The sequence below is a fragment of the Melanotaenia boesemani genome, chromosome 4 (assembly GCF_017639745.1).
Source record: "Melanotaenia boesemani isolate fMelBoe1 chromosome 4, fMelBoe1.pri, whole genome shotgun sequence".
Lineage (NCBI taxonomy): Eukaryota > Metazoa > Chordata > Actinopteri > Atheriniformes > Melanotaeniidae > Melanotaenia > Melanotaenia boesemani.
This window is the reverse complement of record NC_055685.1, coordinates 30,034,223-30,055,897: the sequence shown is the minus strand read 5'-3', so window position 1 is coordinate 30,055,897 and position 21,675 is coordinate 30,034,223. Positions and strand designations below refer to the sequence as shown.

At 38.0% G+C, this 21,675-nt stretch overlaps 2 protein-coding genes across 4 annotated transcripts in view; one reads left to right on the top strand and one right to left on the bottom strand.

Annotated features, from left to right (window-relative positions):
• The window catches only part of gnav1 (guanine nucleotide binding protein (G protein) alpha v1), a 31,306-nt gene extending 11,559 nt beyond the window's left edge, over positions 1–19,747 (top strand). For all 3 annotated transcript variants that reach the window (XM_041982536.1, XM_041982538.1, XM_041982537.1), the window contains 6 exons: positions 173–333; positions 3,572–3,700; positions 10,220–10,349; positions 11,689–11,760; positions 14,576–14,663; positions 18,386–19,747. In XM_041982536.1, the coding sequence (XP_041838470.1) occupies positions 173–333; positions 3,572–3,700; positions 10,220–10,349; positions 11,689–11,760; positions 14,576–14,663; positions 18,386–18,576 (771 nt within the window). In that variant the 3' untranslated portion in view covers positions 18,577–19,747. The remainder of the gene's footprint in view (positions 1–172; positions 334–3,571; positions 3,701–10,219; positions 10,350–11,688; positions 11,761–14,575; positions 14,664–18,385) is intronic.
• A 270-nt stretch (positions 19,748–20,017) lies between these two features.
• npb (neuropeptide B) lies at positions 20,018–21,340 on the bottom strand. The gene is made up of 2 exons (XM_041982539.1): positions 20,710–21,340; positions 20,018–20,374 (listed from the first exon to the last, which is right to left on the bottom strand). Exons 1-2 carry the CDS (start codon positions 20,971–20,973, stop codon positions 20,246–20,248), a joined length of 393 nt encoding a protein of 130 aa, XP_041838473.1. The 5' UTR covers positions 20,974–21,340; the 3' UTR covers positions 20,018–20,245.
• Positions 21,341–21,675: the final 335 nt, after the last annotated feature.

Here is a 21,675-nt window from a genome sequence, read left to right as displayed (position 1 = left end):
ATGACCAAAGCATTTCCTGTATTAAATGTCATCTCCTTTGATGAGCTAGTCTGGGAAGCAGAGACAGACTCATAAATTTTTCTGTTGCTTGGACTTGCATCTTTTTTTCCATCTGACCTGTGCTTCTACCTGATCATTCATCTGCATTTCTGTCTTTGTGTCGTCCTCGCAGGTCCACGCCCATTCTGTCCTGTCATGTGGACGGTGTTTTGATGAAGAAGAGGTGCTGTTTCCTTTCCTGAGCCACGCTCTGTCCTGTCTGTGGGCTGACCAGGGGGTGAGGGCCGCAGCCGCCCGGGGTTACGAGTACGAGCTCAATGACTCTGCTCTGTAGTGAGTACTTCCCAGCACACACCCATGCTGAGCGGAGGAGAAGCAGGGGTCTAATTAGCACGACTTAGCAGCTGATGCTCTGCCATGTGCCTTCTGTCACTTGAAGTCAACATCAGAAGGGCAGAAAGGGACAAAAGCAGGGAGACTGGACACAGTAGTTTGTAAATACAAACCTCAACACAAATATTGAAAATATGTTTTGGTGTTTGACGTGTCTGTTTAGTAAAATAATAAAGAGGAAAAACTAAACCTCAGGTATGTTTAGTAAAATGTGTATACAGTGTTTCCCCTACCATTATACTGCCATAACCCCAGCTCACCCCAGGGCTGTGAACCTGGGAAACACCGGTACATTTGAATCAAAGGTTGATTTGTTTTGGCACCAGTGGAAGAGGTGAGGATGATAAAGATGGAAAATTAGAGGCAACTACAGAGGGGATGTTTTTCATCTTTTTTTTTTGTGTGTGATGTGGTGGTAAGACAGAACGGATGCCCACCAGGAGGCCGTCCATTCTCATCCTCTGCCCCAGTGAGAGGCCTTGGCTACGGGGTTATCTACACCGACAAGTCCCCTTGTTCCCACTGAGAACCACAACTCATCAACATCACTTTCTGTTCTTCTCTAACACACACTCCTCATACTAATACACTACGTGTGAGGACTCTGCCTTCTCCAGACCCTTTTGCTAAACTTAGATCTCAATATTTGTAGGTAATCTAAAAAAAATCATTGTTGAAGGGGAGATTTTTTTTCAGCAAGTTGCATTCTGTGAACAGTAAGAAATCAAATACTCTCAAATTCTTTAACCCAAGATGGCTCAATGACTCACAAAGAAAAAAAATTACAACCTCTTTTGAATCTAAAGTTTTACCTATCGTCACATGTAATTAAAAAAAAAAGCCTTTAGTAACTATAACACCATATTTTCCATATGATGTCATCAATCCCTCACATTGTTGTGGAGGAACTTTGGCCCACTCTTCCTTACATGGTTGATTCAAACAGGTAACGTACAAGTACAAATTGGCCCAAAGCTGTCGGACACATTTGACTTCAGAATACTTTGGTTTATAAAAGAGTTAGAATAGAAATACTTTATTAATCCCTTTGGAGAGTCTTCAGGGAAATTTGGGTAAAATTCATTGCCATCTTAATGACTTGTTCTGGCAAAAGTAGTCAATCATCACCCCTCTTCCTCTGGTTTTTAACGTGAGGCTTTGCGTTATGACCAACATCTCCCCTTTTTAAGGGCCGGCTGCCAGATTCCAGCGATGGGTTTTACCTTGGGTGCCATCCCAGGGACTTGAACACAGGTTCGCCAGACCCAAGCCCACTTCTGAAACCACTAGGCTATCACTCCCTCTGCCGCTGCCTACCTACCTAACAGAAGAGACTCTTCTGTTCAGAGAGCAGTACTCTACAAGTCTTGTGGTTTGTTCAGCTGCAACGGACAGAGCCTTCTGTTTGTTCTTTGTCAAGATGTGTGGTTCATTAACGAGTCGATTATTTTAAACAGCTTTTTTAAATGAACGATGAGAACCAAGTTGCAGTTGCGATCCGTTCTTTTTTATATACAGATTATCTATGCTCCCTTCGTGTGACGCGTGGTGCCATCATAGGAGTCTGATGTCCATCACGCTCCATTCATGTGATCTATGGGCAGAAAGTATTGTTTGAAAACAAATACAGTGAGTTTTATCCAAAACATTTGCTAAATGTTATACTGATGTCACTCAGGTTTATTCCATTCTTATTTAAATTTTTACTATATTAATTTTTTTTGCGTTACTAAAATGTTCTTGTGTGGAAAATTTTGGAGTGAAGTTGTTTTGTATGGAAGTTAATTTAAGCCTGATTTGTTCGGGTTGTGCCACAAAGATTTTAGGTGAGGGAAAATCCAAAATAGTGATTTCACTGTCATAGCACGAGGGTATGGAGCCACTTTAAGGAATGGTTACAGTGAAAACACAAGCCAAACAACCAGTGAGAGGAACGAAGAAGAATAGGACGACCAGAATTACAAGAACACAAATGGCTAAACTTCTTTTGGGATTGTACCGTTATCACGGTTCCTATGTTTGCTAGTGTCTGAAACTGAACTCTGCACTGCCCTCTAGTGGATGCATTCCTATTCTAAAATAAAGCACACATGGGAGGATGTGGGCACTGATGCTTGACAAGGTTTGAACGAATGTACCTATTAATGTACATAAACTGAACATAAATCTATAGCCTATACCTGTGCCATCATGTTATTTAAGAAAGAAAAGGTTTTCTTCTGTCAAATAACCCAAACAAGTTCAGTCTTTTTCTAATTGTACTCTCATGAACTTTAACTTTTAGTATACTAACTAAGGCATGGAAAGTCTGAGATGAGTTTATTTATTTATTTTTTCTTTTCGTTTATCTGATTTTTCTTTTTAAATTTAAAAGAAATATTTTGGAAATGGCCCTTCACAGATTGAAGGGCATCAACAACATTGCTGATGTCTTTCCTCCTTGGCTTTGGGTTTACACACACACATCTGAATGCTCCAGAGCAGCAAACTGCCAAAGCCTCTGTTTTATAGAGATGCTCAAACTTGCTGCATCTGGATGATAAATACTTACTTAAAAAGTGCATCATTAACTGTGAAATGTCCTCTAATCTTTCCAAATCTCTGAATGGTCCTCACAACAACAGAAATACGAAACAGACTCATGTGTTTTCTGCTTCGTGTGCTTAAGCAGCAGGATGTGTGTTGCTGTCCAAGAAACTGATTCAGGATGACTAGCTGAGAATGTCACAGTCAGTTCAAATACGTGAGATGCCTCCATGTGTGTTTTTGTGCGTGTGTGTGTAAAAGATCACATTACACTGAGTGTGCACACACATGATACGCCTCGTTGAACTCAGCTGTGTTAAAAGCTAATCAGGGTTTGAAAGCTTAGCCTCGGTGTGTTTATTATGGTAAACAACAGTGTAAATATTCATCGTGATGAGCTGCTTTGCCCCCCTCGGGCTCCTGCCTTATCACTGTGCACCCTACACACCAAATGGCAGCTGACACAACTGCGATACACACACACACAATGCACCAGCCTTCACACCAGTAACTGATACCTGATTTCTCTTTTGATCTCAAGTTTGACTGCAAGTTGCTTTTTTTTTCCTTTGGCTGTCTTATGCGTCTTGTTTTTTGGTTTTTAATCTTTTTGCATCCCCTTTTCTCTCTTTCTTTCCCCTCCTGATTCTAGTTTCTTTGACAACATGACCCGCATCATGTCTCCAGACTATGTGCCCACAGAGACAGACGTCCTGCGAGTACGACTGAGGACGACGGGTGTGATAGAGACCCAGTTTAAAGTCAACCACCTGATTTTCAGGTAGATGCTTGTCACATGTTTTTTTTTTTATTAAAATGTAATGATGCATGTTTAGGATCTTTAGTGCTGCCATCACTAGAGCTGAGTTCGATCTCTGCAGGGAATGTCCTACTAACTTACTTCACTTGTTTATCTGCAAAGCTCTTATCTCTGTCTACAGCCATGTGACTGGCCAGAGATGTGAGATTGAGATGGCCGTCTTCATTCGATATGTCGATATGTCTGGTAGTCATCATCTGCTCACCACACACATATATTCAAAGGCAGTGGTGGCTCAGTCTTATCAGTTGAGCAGCAGAGGGCAGGTATCTAAGCTGAGGAGACTGTGAGATGACCATATTCATCTGTGATCAATGAACTTGTTTCACAAAATACCACCTTCTTTATCATCTTCCAGTGGCTGGATTCACTTGCTGAAGCTTGTGATGGCCATGACAGGACAGATGGTAATAAACTTAAATTCAACGTTATTATAAATAAAAGAGAAAAGCATTAAAAATAGGTAAAATAATAAAACACTAACAAGGTTAAATTAACTGAGGATGTACTAGTTTTTTTTTTGTTTTTGTTTTCAGTTAACTTTTTAAAGATTTGTAGAAACATCTGAATTTTAGTAATAAGTTAAAAAAATTCCAAATAAGATGCTTTAGTTAAATAAAATAATTAAAAAATGGAAAGATTTCAGATATAAATTATTTATGTTAGTGTGCCATATATTTGATGGCACACTGACATTGATTGTGTTCATTCCTGGATCAGTTGTTGCCCTGCAGCATCCCAGGACAATGTGACAGCTGCATTTTGCTTTACGGCACCATTTCACACACCAGCAACTGGATATCAAGATGCTGGCCATTCTGAATGTGCATCATGGTTGATTGAGCAAAGAAACTCATGAAAATAGTAATCATAGGAAGCAAATAAAAAGAAGAAAGAAAGTGACAGAGCAAGAGATGAGACAAAAATCAACATCAGACTTACTTTTACTCACTGGAAAGAGCTCCGAGAAGAGACAAGATGTAAGACAAGTGTTGATTTAGCCTTCGGTAGAGGGTGCAAAAGTCAGTACTGTTACTTTAAAGTTGGAGTCCAAGTATCAGCTGGTATCATGTGACAGCTGAATTTCGTTTTATGGCATTGCATCACACACCAACCACTGGATATCAACACACTGGCTGTTTTAAACGTGCACCGTGGCTGATTTATTAACGAAACCCAAGAGGACATTGTCAGAAAACGCGAGGAAAAGAAAGAGAAAAAGTGACAGAGCAAGAGATAAGATGGACAGATTTTTACTGACTAGAAAGAGCTCAGAGAAGAGACAGGATGCTAGGTGGATACCGGATTAGCCGCAGTTTAAGGGCGCTTCACTGAGAAAATCTGTTGAAGTTTGGTAGTGGGGCTTTAACCTCACTTTTATTGTGGTCATCATTCGCATATTTGCATTTAGATCTAAAATCACCCCTACATCACTTCTAATGATGTACTGTATGGTGCAATCTAAATATGTAGCCCTTTCTTTTTTATATAAGTGACCACTGATAATTTTGTTTTGTGCAAACAGACATGGAAATCTCTCAGAAATCATTGTCTGAACAGAGTTCATCATTACATCCACAAATGGAGGTTAAAGCTCTGTCGTACAAAGTAGAAGCTGTATGAGAACACGATGCTGAAGCATCTTTAACTTTCCTGGAACAAAGTTAATTTAGGATGATCTGGGGCAAAATGGAAAACTTATATTGTTGGGCAAGTCAAGATTTGAAATTACTTCAGGAACTAGGAGACGACATCTTCCCCAGACTAAAGAGGACTTCTTATCAGCACTCAGTTCAAAAAGCCTTTGTATCTGATGGTATAGGGGTGTATTAGTGTGTATAGAACTGGCTACTTGTAGATCTGGAAAGGCACCATTGATGTTGAAGGGTGTATATACAGGTTTTAGAACAATACATGTTTTTTTTTATTTCCAGGGAAGGGTTTGCATGTTTCAGCAAGACAGTGCTTAACTGCATAACATCAATGACTGCATATTAGTCTCACTGATGCTTATGGGCTGTAGTTAATAGAAGAAGATACAGTGCTGACCCAGTGGTGAGCATGACCCTGTCCCAACTTTTTGGAGACATGTTGCTGATGCAAACCATTCCATTCTGTTTTTATTTACACCTACACAGCGTAACAAGTCTTTTGGAACTGGGTTACACATTCAGACCAATTTCATGCATTGTGAGCAAAGAGAAGATGGGGAGCTACCTCCAAGGTAAAAAAAGCTGCATGAGGTCCAAAAGCACGTCTTCTGTCTGCACTGCAGACACACAAGAAGCTGATATTCATGGAAATTTGATTACTTTCCCCCCTGTTTCTGAGTAATCTCTACCTGAGGAGCTCCTTCTCCTTCATCCTACCATAATATGCCTGTCCTTCATCGCATGCTGATGTTAAATCTCATGTGAAAGTATGATAATAAAACTCATTACAGCTGCTTTTCGTATGATCTCTATTTAACATAAACATTGTAGAGAACCAGTCTGTCGGCTCATAACTTCAGTCCGAGTTATTTGCATGACATCTATATATTTTTTATGCGTCTCTGGATGCTGCTGATTTGTTGCACATCTGACCGGATTTGACGGAAGTGATTAACCACAGGTAATTTCCACCACGTCAAAACACTTTAATCATAATCCAGTTTGTTGTCCTGTTTACATGAAGGTTTTTCTTTTTTAACGATTGTGTCACTCACGATGCCAGCTTTTGATTGTTTAATGTTTTCTTTATTTTCTCTGAAACACTTATCAAGGGACTGTATGACTGTGCCACATCTAAGCTAAGGGTGGGGGCGGAGAAGAGGAGTCTCAGGTGGTGCTGAAAGATGGACCACTCACATACCCTCTCTTATCTGCCTGAATTCATGAGAAGATAAATTACTGGGTTCTGATAATTGACATGCAGCGCCATGAGAGCATGTGTTGGTCTGTTTGTGTGTAAGCATGTCAAGGTTTATGTGTATGTCTAGAAAAGATCAGCTCTTCGAGGTTGATAAGCAGCTTAACATAATTTAATGTAATTATTCTTAATTTGCAAAAAAAAATGGATCCTAAAGGGATTTGAAAAGGTAAAGATGAATGATTAGCTTTTTATTTAAAAAGAATATTGTTTAATTAATGAATGTTGTTTCTGATTATAAGTAGAAATCTGAGTTTTTAAGATTAAATATTACACTTAGGATTTGGTTTTAGAATTAACTGCAGAGTCAATTTGAAAATGGAGTTTTCTGCTCTGGCTTGTTTTTTATTTCGTATTGAGACTACCCTTGGACTGAGCAATGTCAAAGTGTCTCTTATTGGTTCATACTTAAGGTTTCTCATCTGTGAGAGCATCTGTGCCCTGCTCTCCAACTATTTCTGTTGTTTATGTCTCAACTTGAATGCTACCAGGAGTGTGACCTTCAGATTTTTCTGGCTCTTTTTAGATTTTTGCAGGATGTATCATTTTGCAGCTAAATCTTGTTATTAAAAATGAAGGTATTTGACTTTCTGGTCCATCATGCACACAAACAACCTTTTTGTCTTTTTTTAAAAACCTGAGTAATATGTTAAATAAATTTAAAAAAATTAACAGAATTTATACAGATATTTAGCAAAATAATGATAAAAATCTAACGTGTCTACAGTCAAGGATTCAATTCAATATAAACTGAGTTTGCAAAATCCTGTTTAAATATCTACATGACTATATTTCCTTTGACATAAACCCAGTTACATGGATGTTTTCCAGGAATCATATCAGAGAATTTTTATGGACTAGAATGAGTTTTAGAAAACAAAGAAGGAAAAAAAAATCTGGCAACTATTTTACTTTAGCTGTTCATCAGACTGTTGCATGTGTGCAGCACTATATCTGTTTGAAAACAAAAGGATGCTAATCACTATGCTAAGATGGCAAGTTTTCATTCAAAATTCTTATTTCATGACTGTCAAATTATAATGTTCCTGTTTTAGATTCAACCAAAGAAATGGCAACGAACAATGTTTGAAGAAAAAAAAGATGCTCAGAAAGCCTAAAAACTATTGGTCATGATCATTTTAAAAGACTACAAAAAAACTGTCTAATTTAAATCTAAATATAAAGAAATACTGTGTGTTTTGGGAGAAATGTGGCCTGTTGGTTGACCACTGGGATGGTTGGGGGGAGAATCAGCACCATGGAGCATGGGCTGCTGGTACTGATTGGACAGGGATATTTCCTTTCTTTTCCTTCATTTAGTTAATTGTTTTTTTCTGTTTACCTTTAGTTGTATGTATACCTATTTAAGTATTCATATGCACTAGTATTTAAACATATAAATAAATATTTTTATGGGAAGAAAAAGGAAACAATTAATGAGCGGCATCATGGTGGTTATGTCCAATCTTTTATTGACAGGTTCCTGTGTCAATACGTTTTTTTAAAAACGATTGAGATATAATCAGATCTGATTATACACTAAGAATCAAAGATTTCTCCAGTTTGGATTGTGGCTCATTTGAAGGCAGGCTGCAGGTTGATATGGACACTCAGTGTGTGTACTTAAAACACATGAATCACATTTATTAGACGTGTATAGTTTTAGTATAGTTTAGACTTGGTTCCTGTAATGTTACATCACCCTTTTACTTCAGTATCTTTGGAAAAGTAATTTTTTTATTTTAACTTTACCTTTTACTGCCTTTCCTTTCCGTCTCTCTTGTTGTGGGTCTGCATTTCCACATTTTTTTCCCCTTCTCAATAAAAAGTTGCATTAACTCAATGGACACTCAGAGGAAAAGAAGGAGATGGCACATCTGGCTGTGGGAGTGAGTGAAGTAGGATGGTCTGATATGCGCCTTCGTGTTTGTCTGCTTTTATTGCTGTTGCGTTTTGCTTCATCCTTCTGGAGAAAGCTGACCTTTACGCTCTCTGTGCTGTCGTGTTGTGATTGTCTCCCAGAAAATGTTGCGATTGTCTTGGTGAAAATTGAAAAGGGTATGGTGGGTACCCAGCCAGGAGATGTGTGTGACACACTCCACTTCCTGTTAGAAGATTTAAATCACATGTTTAAGAAATACCTTAGATATTTTACAACCAGTAGCATCTTTTATTGACTAAATTTGAGTTTCTGCTGGAACTTGAATGTTGATAAAGGACACGTCAGTCACAATGAGTTGTTGTTATGTGAAGCTGCTAGCACACACACATAGGTACATTATTAATATTATAAAACACAGGGGATCTGGATAACGGTAATATTAAGTATGACAATGGTAATGTTGGTGTGACTTACTGTGTGTGTGTCTGTCTGTATTCTGTCTTATAGTTTCCTGATTGAGTGGATATTTTTCTCTAAATCAGCAGCACCTGAGCCCAAGATAACAATATGAATCTTTTATTTCTCCACACTTGTGCAGCCATTTTTGCTTTTTGGTTTTAGTTCCTATTTTCCACATCGTACGTCACATTTTCTACACAGATTTTGTTTCTATAAATTTTGTACCAACTTGTCTTTACCCTGTTTTTTTATATCTTATCTCCATCATCCTTATAGCTATGCTATTTTAGAAACATTTTTAGTAAATTAAAGCACCCTTGTCCAAAGTTTTTTCCATTGCCTTTTGTGCAGTATCCACTAATAGGTTGAAGTTGGAGGTATGTTGATGCCTGGTATTTTTTAACCATGTGTCTAATTTATAAAATCTAGTACTGTTTGATTAATTTTTACCAGTTAGAGATCAAAGCAGATGTTGATTTTAGCCATGTTACATTTCCCCTTCAAGGTTGGTACAGATGATGTTCAGACAAAGGTTCACAAAAGTAATTTAGAGTTTTAAGTTTTGAAAGGGGGTTTTACAACTTATCAAAATTGGTGTATCAGCTCCTAAATGGGAGGCAAATTTATTAATACTGGGTAATGATTAAGATTTTATTTAACCCTGTTGATTGTTATGAATTTTTTTCTTAAAAAAAGTATTGCTCTATGAATTAAAGTCAAATAAGCTTTGGTTTAAAATCACTTTAAACAAACTGCTTTTGAACAGCAGTAACCTCTTTAAGCTGCAGCAGTTAAAATATTTCTTCTCTCAACTTAAACATTAATGTAATAGAATCAAAAATATTTGACAGAAGGATGAAATTTCATGATTTATTTGTTAAAATGTAACAGTCAGTGGTATGAATTTCAAAACCTTCTTTTTAAACAAAGGGGGGATTAATATTGTAAATTCAAAATAAATAATATGAAACGTTGTAAAAAAGGTTTTGGACGTCACACTTACCGTAGTAATTCTGTGAAATGAGCGCAGTACGTAGGGAATGTGTTTCCAGAGAGCAGATGCTTCTTTCAGTGTGGACGGAGCGAAACTGGATGGGAGAACAGACCTCAGCGCAACACCGGTTTATGTGAACGCGACTCACCTCGAACAAGACCTGATGACTGTCATCCCCAACCAGTACCCATCTCTTCATCTTGTCTTCATCGTTCCTTCCTCTCTGTGTCTGTAGGATGTTTGATGTTGGAGGCCAGAGAACGGAGAGAAGGAAGTGGATCGGGTGTTTTGAGGATGTCAGAGCAGTTCTGTTTGTGGTGTCGCTCAGCGGATATGACATGACTCTGGTGGAAGACTCCTCCATGGTATGAGTTATACTAAATCACTCCTCCTAAAGTATTAAAGCAAAAAGGGTGGACAATCTCGTACCCTCTCAGAATACTCCTAATAATATACTCAAAATATTTGCATTCAATATCAATTGAACATCAAAAAAGAAACTTAGAAACACTAATAACTCTAGAAAATTAAGCATCAGACTTTTTAACCATTTGCATGAGAGGGATTTGTAAATCAAGTTAGGTAAATCACACAGAACATAAAATGCTATAGCAGGTCATATTTAGCATGCCAAGCACTCTTTATAATTTAGTATTTAGTATAATTTAGTAAATTATAGCAATGAAAGATGGAAGTAATTGAAAATTTTTGGACATATTAAAACTTGTTGAATGCTGCTGTTAGTCAGGTGCGAAGCTGCACCTCTACACAACACAGCAAGTCCTAGAGTCACAGTTTTTTCAAAACATGCATTTATCCCATAAAATTCATATAAGCTGAACAGCACACTGCATTGCGTTAATCTGAACAATGGTGGATGGGAGCTGTTAAAACACTAGTGCCATACTGAAAGTGATGCATATGTTATCAACTCTGTCTTAGTCAGATTGCTGTTATAAAATGTTACAGAAGGGTTCATTTAGACTTGACACTGGCACATTCGGTTCCCATTAGGTTAATGGAAAGTGACTGATATCCGAAAGGGGCTTTAGAAAGACCAGCTCCATACGATTTAGATGGTTTTGGACCTGATTTGCGGTACAGGGGAAAAAACATTTAAACTCCCTTTCATCTTTAAAAAGTACAAGACTTTAGAGCCACCTGAGCATACATTAAACGGTGGTAAGATTTTAAACTATGTGCTCTGAAGAAGACTCATTATTTATTTATTCAACCAGGAAAAACCTAATTAAGATTAAGAATCTTCTTTACTAGAGTGCCCTAGCCAAGACAGCAACAGAAAATTATATAAATTACATTGTCTTAGTCTAGTACAAACATGGCAAAAACAAGCTTTTTTTTTGGCCTCAAAGGAAGGTGAGACTTAATGTTAAAGATAAAGATAAGTTTTTGCAATCAGATACTGAATATGACACAGACAATGTTGTCTGTCATCTTCAATTACCACTCCTGCATATTTGCTTTGAGATCAACTCTCTGAACAGTCATGAATGATATACAAAAGATTCAGGAGCAATGGTTTCAGCATTACAGAACATTATGACATGGCATGCTTTAGAACTTTGTTGGCAGTCAGAACTATGTGATTTGTCCTCAAAGACCAAGTTTTAAAGTAAAATGACAAAGCTTCTCTTCTCCGTGTCCCTCTGCAGCTGTTAAACAGTTGTTGTCTGCTCCCCACAGAACCGTCTTCAGGAGAGTATGAAGCTTTTCTCCTCCATCTGCAATAACGTCTTTTTCCGGAGCACATCTATGGTGAGAAGTTTATTACTCACTTAACCTCAGGAGGACATATACATTTAACAAAACAAATTAAATTTCTTTGTCTTGTAGAGTCAGTTTCTTAAGTTATTTCTGAAAAAAAGCTAAATAACAAGAGCCCCATCAGTAAAGATGTATTGTTTAATATGTTTTAGTCAAACACATACGATCCCACACGAGAGACTTACTGTTTACAGAGGAATGAGAAATATGTTGTAAGCTGCAGAATCATGTTTTTGTGTCTGACACTGTGTGTGCTGTCTTATACTGTAGGAGCTTTATCTTATAAAGTAGTTTCATACCTACTTAAGAAGCTGCAGATAAAGATGTACAGTAGGACGTTCAATAACTGGGACCAGTGGCTTGACCCTCTAGCTAATGCTGTCAACATGATGAAATATATATAGTGATCAGCTGCAGCAATAAAATCGCTGACAAGTGTAATGAATAACATTGATTACTTTGTTACGGTGGCACCTTTCATGAGGCAGCAGATAAACTATCAGGTTTGGAGGTTAATGGTTTAAGTCAAACAAGAAGTCAGAATGTAACAGTTGAAAGACTGGGTCAGAGTACTCCAAAACTAAAGGGTTCATGGTGTGTTCCTGTTGCAACATTGATATAAAGAAGCATGCGTTGATGCATGTGGGGAATGAAGGCTAGCTAATGCTGATAGCACAACCTACTGAAAACCTTAACCTTTGTGACCCCTGCGCCTATTTGTAGACCCATGCTCCAAAATTGCATACCCATAAGGAAATGAGCGTAAATCTGTGCAAACACAAAGGCTTATTTAAATACTTGTGGAGTCATTGTTAATATCGGTATATGTATTACAAGAATAAATGAAGATGGCACATAGCACAAATGAAAAAAGTTTCAGGCTAGCCCAAAAAAGTTTGTCAACATGTGTTCTCAAAGCCCCCCAAAAAGGGACTTCTGGTTTTAAAACCTTAATGTTGTGATATAAATAAGCTAGAATAGAAGAGATAGTCCTGCAGAGCTGTTGACTACCCATGCTGACCTCTACCCGCCACAGATGCCTCCTCCTGTTGGCACATGAGTATCAGAGCTGAAGAAACAAGGACAGCCGGATGTGTGAGCCTCATTTATCGGTGTCAAAACCTTCAGTTCTCTGTCTGTTAAATAAGCTGTTTATGGCTTAAAATGCAGAAGGACCTCACTGATAATCCTTTCATTCAAGCCCCTTAGCTGTACCAGCCAAAGGGGGCTGAGCAAAAGTTAAAATCTTAGTTCCATGAAGAAGGCTTGTAGAAGAATTCTATGTAAACATTTTCTTTATCCACCTTCCAAAATGTGTTTAGAAGCAACTCTGAGCAAAAGGAGTCAGTACTGACTGGACATGGAAAGCCCCAAACTGCTGCTGCCTCCATACTACTCTGTTTTAACATCTCAAACCGGCATCTATAGTTCTGTTTTATAAGTCAGAAGTCAGATGGGTCCTCTCAAAGTTCAGGTGGGTGGAGCAGCTGTATTAGTCAAGGATAAATTAGATAAATCTCTTTGAAGCTCTTCATTGTTCTTTAAGACACAACAGGACATTGTTTGATAAATGCTGTTTCCTCACGCAAATCGCATCCTTGGCCCTGTGTCCAAGTTCTCTGTCACTCGCAATTAAACAGGCATTCATAATTAGGTTTAGCTCTGGCGAGGTGACATTTTCCCTTCTCTGAATTTTCCATTCCTGTTTCCGGTAAGTGATCACATTAAAACTGCCCTATAATGAGCTTCTTCAATTTACTTGTATTTGAAGCCCACTTAAGACACAAGTCGCTGCATGTTGGTGCGGCAACTGCTGTGAACTTGGCCATGTTTTTCCAGAAACCTTTCACCATGAACGCTGTTAACGCTTGTGATTAAGCTGTGCAGAAAGATTACCCCAGTCTGTAGCCAAAGAAAGTGGATTAAATCAAATTAAAGCCCAGTGTTTCATGCTGTTTGGTCATGACAACAATGGTAACATCACAGACATAATTTTACATGTTTGCTTTTGCAGAAAAGCCCCTACAAAGTTTCAGCATTGCATCAAACCATCTTTTGCAGTTGGTTATCTTTTTAACCATAAAAAAAGCTTATTTAAAGCTTCATTAGAGCCAAATGGGCAATTAAAATGCCTGCGTGTGACGTGTTTATGTGCAGGGTTGTGTGTGGGCCTGCACATTAACATGGCTAACAGGCTCATTAAACAAAAGTGTTTAATGATACGTTTTTTTATGTGGGAGGAAAATTTGTAACCTACACCGCAATTAACTTTTCACTGTGGCTGGTCAGTGATAATTACACAGTGAGGTGTTGCTCTGTGTCCTGTTTATTGAAAATCTGCTCCACTTCCTCCCTCTCCCTTGTTTTGTTCATCAGGAGCTGTTGTGTGTGTGTGTGTGTTTGGTTTTTGTGATCAGACTGGCTGGAAAAAGAGAATAGTCATGGTTTTAATTGGCTGAGTACAAAGCCAGAAGTATCCATGCAGCAGAAGTTGAAGCAGAAAGACAGATTTATGAACGTGGTCGTTCACTGAAAACTTCATGAGGGATTGATTCCATGTTGACGTGTGACGTTATTGATCCACCATCATCCTCTCGTGCATGTGTCAATACAACCATTGATCTTTGCATTTTATGTGACTTTCCCCAAGTAGCAATAAATCTGGCTGTTATTGGTAGTTACTACTGTGCTGACATTCCAGGCAAATCAACATTTCCTATTTATTTGCTTATTATCTCTTATAATAAATTTCTCAGAGAGGAATCTGTTTTTGTGTGTCCGGCTGAATGCTTTTGTTTTATTGCAGATTTTATTCATGAACAAGATAGACCTTTTTCAAGACAAGATTTTACACTCTGGACGACATCTACGGTTATATTTACCACAATTCAAAGGTAAGACTGATGTTACTAAGTTACTGAGAGCTGTTTCTAACCAACTTCTGTGACCCAAATCAGTTGAAATTTGAGCTCTTGAACATTAGTCTTTAAAAAGATTTTAAGAAAATTTGAAAAATTGAGCCTTTAAATGGTTATACTATTACTAAGGCTCTCAGAAAATGACACGCTAAGGTTAGTAACTATTTATGTATTTAATTGCGTTAACATTTTTATCGCATTTAATGACAATCCTCATACATCCCTCATTTATGACGATGAGAGGGTTCAACACACTTTAAAAGAAACAAAACAAAACTTTTCCCACAGTTTTGCACAAATATCAGTGCTCTAGATGCTTTCTGGTCCTCTCTGTGTCTGCGACGCCTCCTCTTCTCCCCCCTCTCCTGTTCTGTGGATCATGAGGCTGTCGGTGATCAGCTGATCAGCTTATCTGTTGCTGGTACCGTCTCTCTGGTTGCGTTTGCTTATTGTTCGGCTGATAAGAAGGAAACTAGCGGTTCAGGGTTCACACTGGCACATACTTACACCAAGGTATTGTTTTTGGATGCATGGAAGTAGGCAACATTTATCAGTCTCATGTCAGTCAGATCCATGTCACTGTCACATGAAGCTGAAGAATAAAAAATGTTGATAACAGCCTATTTCAGTTATATTGTTTGCCTTTATTTCATATAACTTTTCAGCATTAATTAGGTTTGCTAGTGACACAGCTGTAAAATCTACTAGTCATCGGAGAGCCATGCACACATCTATGAAGAGAGATCAAGTTCAGATATCTAAAGAGAGTGAAACAGCAAAAGGAAGCAAGGAAACGTCTTCTCTAAATCATTGCTGCTGAGCAGATGTTGGAGATGGGGCTGATCATTCAGGAGCCATGAATGTGGTGAGAGAAATTATCAACAAGTTCTGGGATATAAATCAGAGCTGGAAACTTTTAATTTTTAATAATTTAATACTTCAGCTATGCAGGGGCGGGTCTAGAAAAGTTTTTTTTTTTGGGGGGGGGGGGGGGGGGGGGGTCTTGGTTTTAGGTAATATTGAACTTCATATTACAACGAAAGTAATCATCTCATGTGAAAAACAAGCAAAGAAAAATACAAGTGTAGGTCAGTTAACTTTAAATATTTTTAACCATTGGCTTCCTCTTTCTGTTGATACAGTTCAGTAAAAACAGTCATTTCAGGCATGCATGCGCATAGTGATTAATCATGATTAATTCTTTTGTAAGCTGTGATTAATCTGATTAAAAATTTTTAATCATTTAATAGTCCTAATTATTACTCTACTAAAGCTACACTAAGAGGGCTGAAAAGTTGAGAAAATTGAAAAAAGTGATCTTGAATGCAGTTTTTCTCTAGATGGCCAAATAGATTATCCTGACTTTTTTCCTGTTTTTTGTTTTGTTTCATAACCATAATGGGACACTACTATCCCCAAACATGACAATAACAGGACAGAGAGAAAACAACCCAACGATACTGAGAAAAAAGGGTTTAATTTTAAGTCTGCAGGGACGGTACAAACTCTGTGAATGAAATTATGACAAAAATCCTTCCAGATCTATTCAGAGTTGGTGAAAATCTTGAGTCATTCTGTTTTATTCTGTTCATTAGACTGCTGTTAACTTCTTGACCAAAACACAGCACAGCGTTGTCAGTCTCACTAGCGATAGCCATAAAAAAAAATAATAAAAAAAAAAAACATTATAGACATGTAAACTAAGAACTATTGTGAGCAGGGCCACAGCAAAGTAGATGTTCACTAAATTAAGCTAAGAATTATTAATCCTACGCTGAAACATCTTTGGAGGAAAATAAAAAAAAGAACCAACTTCAGTAATCCATAGATATCGTTGAAATATTCCCCATTTTTAAAATTTGAATCCCTGGAACATCAGGAGTTGCCAGTAAAACTCGAAATCCTTTTAAAAAGTATTATTTCAGATGCAAAAACACAAACAAATTCTAAAGCTAAGTACCTTTAAAAGACAGACTGATAAAAAAGTTCTCAGTTTCACACACACAGTCCATTTGGGAGATATTTTATTTGCGAAGCATTTTACTTCCCATATCTCTGGACTCATCGGGAGCCATGCCCCCTCTGCTCTCATGCAAATGTCAATAAAAATGCTAACACACTTGGGATTGGGGTCAGCCGGCAGAGCAATCGCTCATTTGATCCTGACTGCAGATATGATGATGAATCCAATATCGTTTTCTGTGGTTTTTCTCATGTTTGCAGCTGCGATGATTGAACCAATCTTCCGTTATTTCAAGCCTTTTGTTTCAGCTTCCCCACATGACCAGTCGTAGCAGGAACCATGGGTGCATTAGCTCAGGAGCTTTACTTAAGTCACATGTTTAAAAAAAGATATTTTAAAATGTTTGTATGGAAGAAGTCAGAGGATCTAACTTTGCTGTTTTTGTCCATATTGTTCCATCTAAATATTCCCAGCAGTTGTTCATAAATTCTTTTCCCATCCTCCTTTGCACCACAGCGTAACATCTGTGAATAAAGAAAGATGAGACAAAGTGCAGTTGGTTTTAGAAAAAAAGCTTTAAATTAAGGAAATATGATGTTAGCTGTCTCACTGCTATGTTTGAAAGCACAAATAAATGCGTCCACACAACTACACACCTCTGTGCAATCTTACAAACGTGCTGTGTTGTTGGATTTTATGTTTTAAGGTTTTAGGGTAAAAAAAAAAATCCCCCAAACATCCAAAACAGCTAAATACAAAGAAACTTGAGGAATAGAGGCAGAGGAGTTTTCTGAAAAATACACCAGTAAACATTTCTGTTGAATCACAACCTGCAATTGAGAGGAATCATATAAATATAGTTTGAATATGAGGTAAGGCATCTTACCATTTCTCCTACGTACCATCTTGTGACTCTGAGGGAGTCCTGTTCCTGGTGTGGAAACACAATAAACAACAAAACTGTAGAAATGTACTTTAACTAAAATAGCTGCGCTCCACTCGTGGCACCTTTTAAACATTCATTTCCTGTTTTAATGTGCATTAACATATTTATAGTATGTATGTATTGATATTTATTTGTATTTATTTATTAGTATTGTGAAATTTTAAATACTTACTTGTGCTTTTGAATTTAATTTATTTTTTTATTCTAAACATCTTTCTTCATTTACTGTATTGCCTGATGCTGCTGCACTTTATACCTTCTACAGGGACCTTATGAATAGTTTTCTTCTTTTTCATTTACCTCATGTTTTTACATCTTAAAAAATCTGCTTACATGCTAATGTGATATGATGTGTGGTGTAATATATCTTAACACAAGGTCATTTTACTCCAGAACACACTCTAAATTGAGATGTAGATGGTGTGAATTTTAGTGAACATTAATAATTATATTAATGTTTTACTATTTTCATTCAAATGATCTGATGTTTTCCTCCTGAAACTGCCTGGCCTGTGGAATAATTTTACATTAAGCTGCACTTTACTTAAGTTGAAGTGTTTTATCTCCTGCAGTTGATGTGAAAGTCGGCATCATTGTGATTTTCTAATTCTATTTTGGGTTTATTTTCATCACAAATATTTAAACCACAACTTTCACTGACAGGTCACAGCCAGATGTTTCCCAGGGTTTGTTTATTCAGAGGGAATTGTTTGGTTTCTTTCCACATAAAGCTCCCTGAGATTCCTTGTTTTTGGTGAACTGGCCTCACTTCGTTCATCTCCCTTCCAGGCGCAGACTGTGATGTGGACTCAGCCGCCCGTTTCATCGCTGCCACCTTCGTCTCCCTCAACAACACACCCAGCAAACTTGTCTACCATCACTTCACCACGGCAACTGACACTTCCAACATCCAAGTCGTCTTCCAGGTGGTCATGGACACAATAATCAAGGAGAACCTGGAAGCTGTATCGCTCCTGTAGCCTGACTGTCAGCATCCGTATGAGCTGCTGCTAAGTGAGATCTCATCAAACCTCAAATGATGTCTCATGTAGAAAGACTGAAACAGTCTGAAAAACAGAAAAGGCAGTAAACAGAATATGAAGATCATCTCTTCCTAACATGTTACCGGCTGTCTGTTACATGAGGTGCAGCCTGTGATTCCTGGTTTGGAGCTGAAAGAGGCTTCACCTTACCTTCATTTGGAGTCCTAAATGTTGACTTTTAAACTCGGCTCTGAAAACAATGGGCTTTTTTTTTTTAACTGTACTGCAAAATGAAACAACAAACAGATAAATTGCTTTTTTATGAACACTTGAAAAACAATTTGGACCATGTATTTGTGTCCTTCTTTGTGGGGAGGGAGCAGGACGGGGAGAAGGTGAGGATTTACTGTTTGTTCATTAACTTCCTTGGCGCAGGGTTCACCCATGCATACCATCATGTTTTCCGCTCATTTATCACTGTGTCTCTGCTGTGCAGATTGTGTGCGTCACACCCACCTAATGAGGATGTGATCACTGTTAAAACAACCGGTTTGCGTTTACTTGAAATCACCCATGAGGCAAGCATTTTAAAAACTATGCCCTTGATTGTCCCCATGAATATTATTGCTTAGCGATGACGCCGGAAAATGTATTATAAATGGAAGTGTGTATGATAGAAACATCCCTGAAGCATCTGACTTGGATTTAATTTCCCTTCTTTCATCTATGATGGTTATTTTTCCGCTCTGACACATAAACTGGTTTGTCAACAGGGTGGTGACTCCTGCATTTGATTAGTGGCATTAACTTTGCTGGAGTTTGTTTTGAGGGAACCCTCTAAGCGACTGACTTCTATCACACCAGCTTCTCTGACTCCAGTAATAAACAAGCTATAGTAATGACTCATAGTCTGAATCCTGAAAGAAAATCACACCCAAGTGCCTTATAATAAAGTGGGGTTGATGTGTAATTCAAATACCTGTAAGAAATGTGCACCTGTCTCCCCACTTTCATGTTTTATGCTGTATCGCTTGTATGCTTTTTAAACCTTGTGGACCACAACCTCATATTGTTTTATGTTATTATATTGTGCACTGCACTGAGTCAATACAAAAATAAATGAAAGGCATTTTTATTGAACTTGTCTTTGGTGATAATCGTATTAGATGTTAAAGGTCAATCCAAGGGTCTCATTTATATTTTCATTCATTTCCCAGTAAATTCAGACTAGACAGCAGATTATCAGTGTTTGTTCGTTTTAATAAATAAAATAAATTAAAAGTAATTTCCAGGAAATCTGAACTTAACTTTATGAATATTTAATACATTTTGATAACGCAGGTACATTTCAAGTTTAAACATTAAAGATGGAAAGTCTTCTGGGATGAAAATGGCTTCAATTAATTCTGGCTTTTTTTTTTTTTTTTTTTTTTTTTTACTCCTGTCTACACAACCAAAGCAAATGTGAACAAAGATTTTTTTTTTTTTTCTAAGATAAAGGAAAACATTCTGAGTCTGCAACGTCCATCGTCAACAATAATAGAGACTTTCTCGTTCCTAACCCCACCCCATGCTCATTTTCCGTTCCGTAGTTTTAGTTTTCCAGAGAAGCGATTCCTGGGATTTTGGTGGAGGTGGAAGACTGTCTGCGTGGTCGGACCGGGACTCACGCGGACAGGCAGTCCAAGGAGTCCAGGGTGAGGAAGACTTCGGCTTCGCACTGGAAGGTGCCCGTCCCGTCCCGCAGCAACTCGCAGCTCTTCAGGTTTGGAGAGACGTCCTTCACGCAGATTGCCTGTAGATGTGATCAGTGATGTTTACATTTAATGTGCGTCTCTTTTTAAACACCATCAGATTTCTCTGTAGACCTGGAAATAGTTTGGTTCCAAAAAATACTAAATATTTTTTACTTGTATTCCTATTTACCTACGCAAAACTTCAAATGTCAAATCTTTATTGAAATACAATTTAATCTCAATGTTAAGCCCTTTTTCTCAATAAAAAGCATCTATTAACAAAACTTTATCTAACTTTCTGTAGGCTATGACAGTGTCCTAAGTGTCTCTAGTGCTGAATGGAAAGCGAGCTTTACGCGCATCTCCTCTTTTTAGTTTTTTAAGCATTACTTACCATATTTTTTAGGACGGAGACCTGTTTGTTAGCCTCTGGGATCACGTTGTTACCTGGCGTCTCCCCGCTGTCCATCAGCGTCTCTTCAGACTCGGCTCTCCGGACGTAGGGTGACCTCCTGATACCGGACAGCAAACCGGAGGCGCGACCCACCGAGTAGTAGCTGGGTCCAGTCGACTGCTTGTACCAGGCTTCGACTGAATGGCAGGAGATGAGTAAAGACACTCCGACGCAAACCACTGCAAACCTGACAGACCTCTCCATGTCTTGGATCGCCTGGGCGAGCTACTTTTAGTTTTACGCAGAGGGAAACGGCGCAGATCTCGTCCGTTCTTTGTCTGCGGAGACTTTGTTTTGCTTGGCTCTATGCAAACTCTCTGCTGCTTATATAGGCTGGTCAGGCGACGTTATCGTGACCTACAGACATTCGTCAAATCAGAGCTGAAGGAGGTTTAGCACGTCAGATCTTCTCTGACACTTGGATGTGATCAAAGGAACAAGAGATTAAAAATCTGTCGACCATGACAGTGAGATGAGGACAGAGCTTAAAGACATTTTGTGTTTAATTAGTTGGACAAACTAGTTGTTAGTCAGTTACCTGGATGTATAAGACGTCTTAATACACAGTGCCACGGTGGATTATCCCCAAAATAACTTTTGAGTCCAAAATGGTTTTAGTAAAAAGAACGAGATGCACAATGTCCAGAAAACAATGTAAACCAGCCTTACTTATTCAATCCGTTCAGGAAAAATAAAACCTTTCATCAAAGAAAAATCTAATTATCATGAGTGAATAATTGATCCTAATCTTTAAAACTTTCCTTGATGGATGTTATTTCGATTTAAGCTTTAAGGAAAAACAGCATTATCACTACAAACCCTTTTCAAGATTGATTTGTGACTTCGCCAGTCATGCGTCACAAACCCCTCAGTAATTAGCAAATTAGTCTTTGTCTGCTCAGCTAA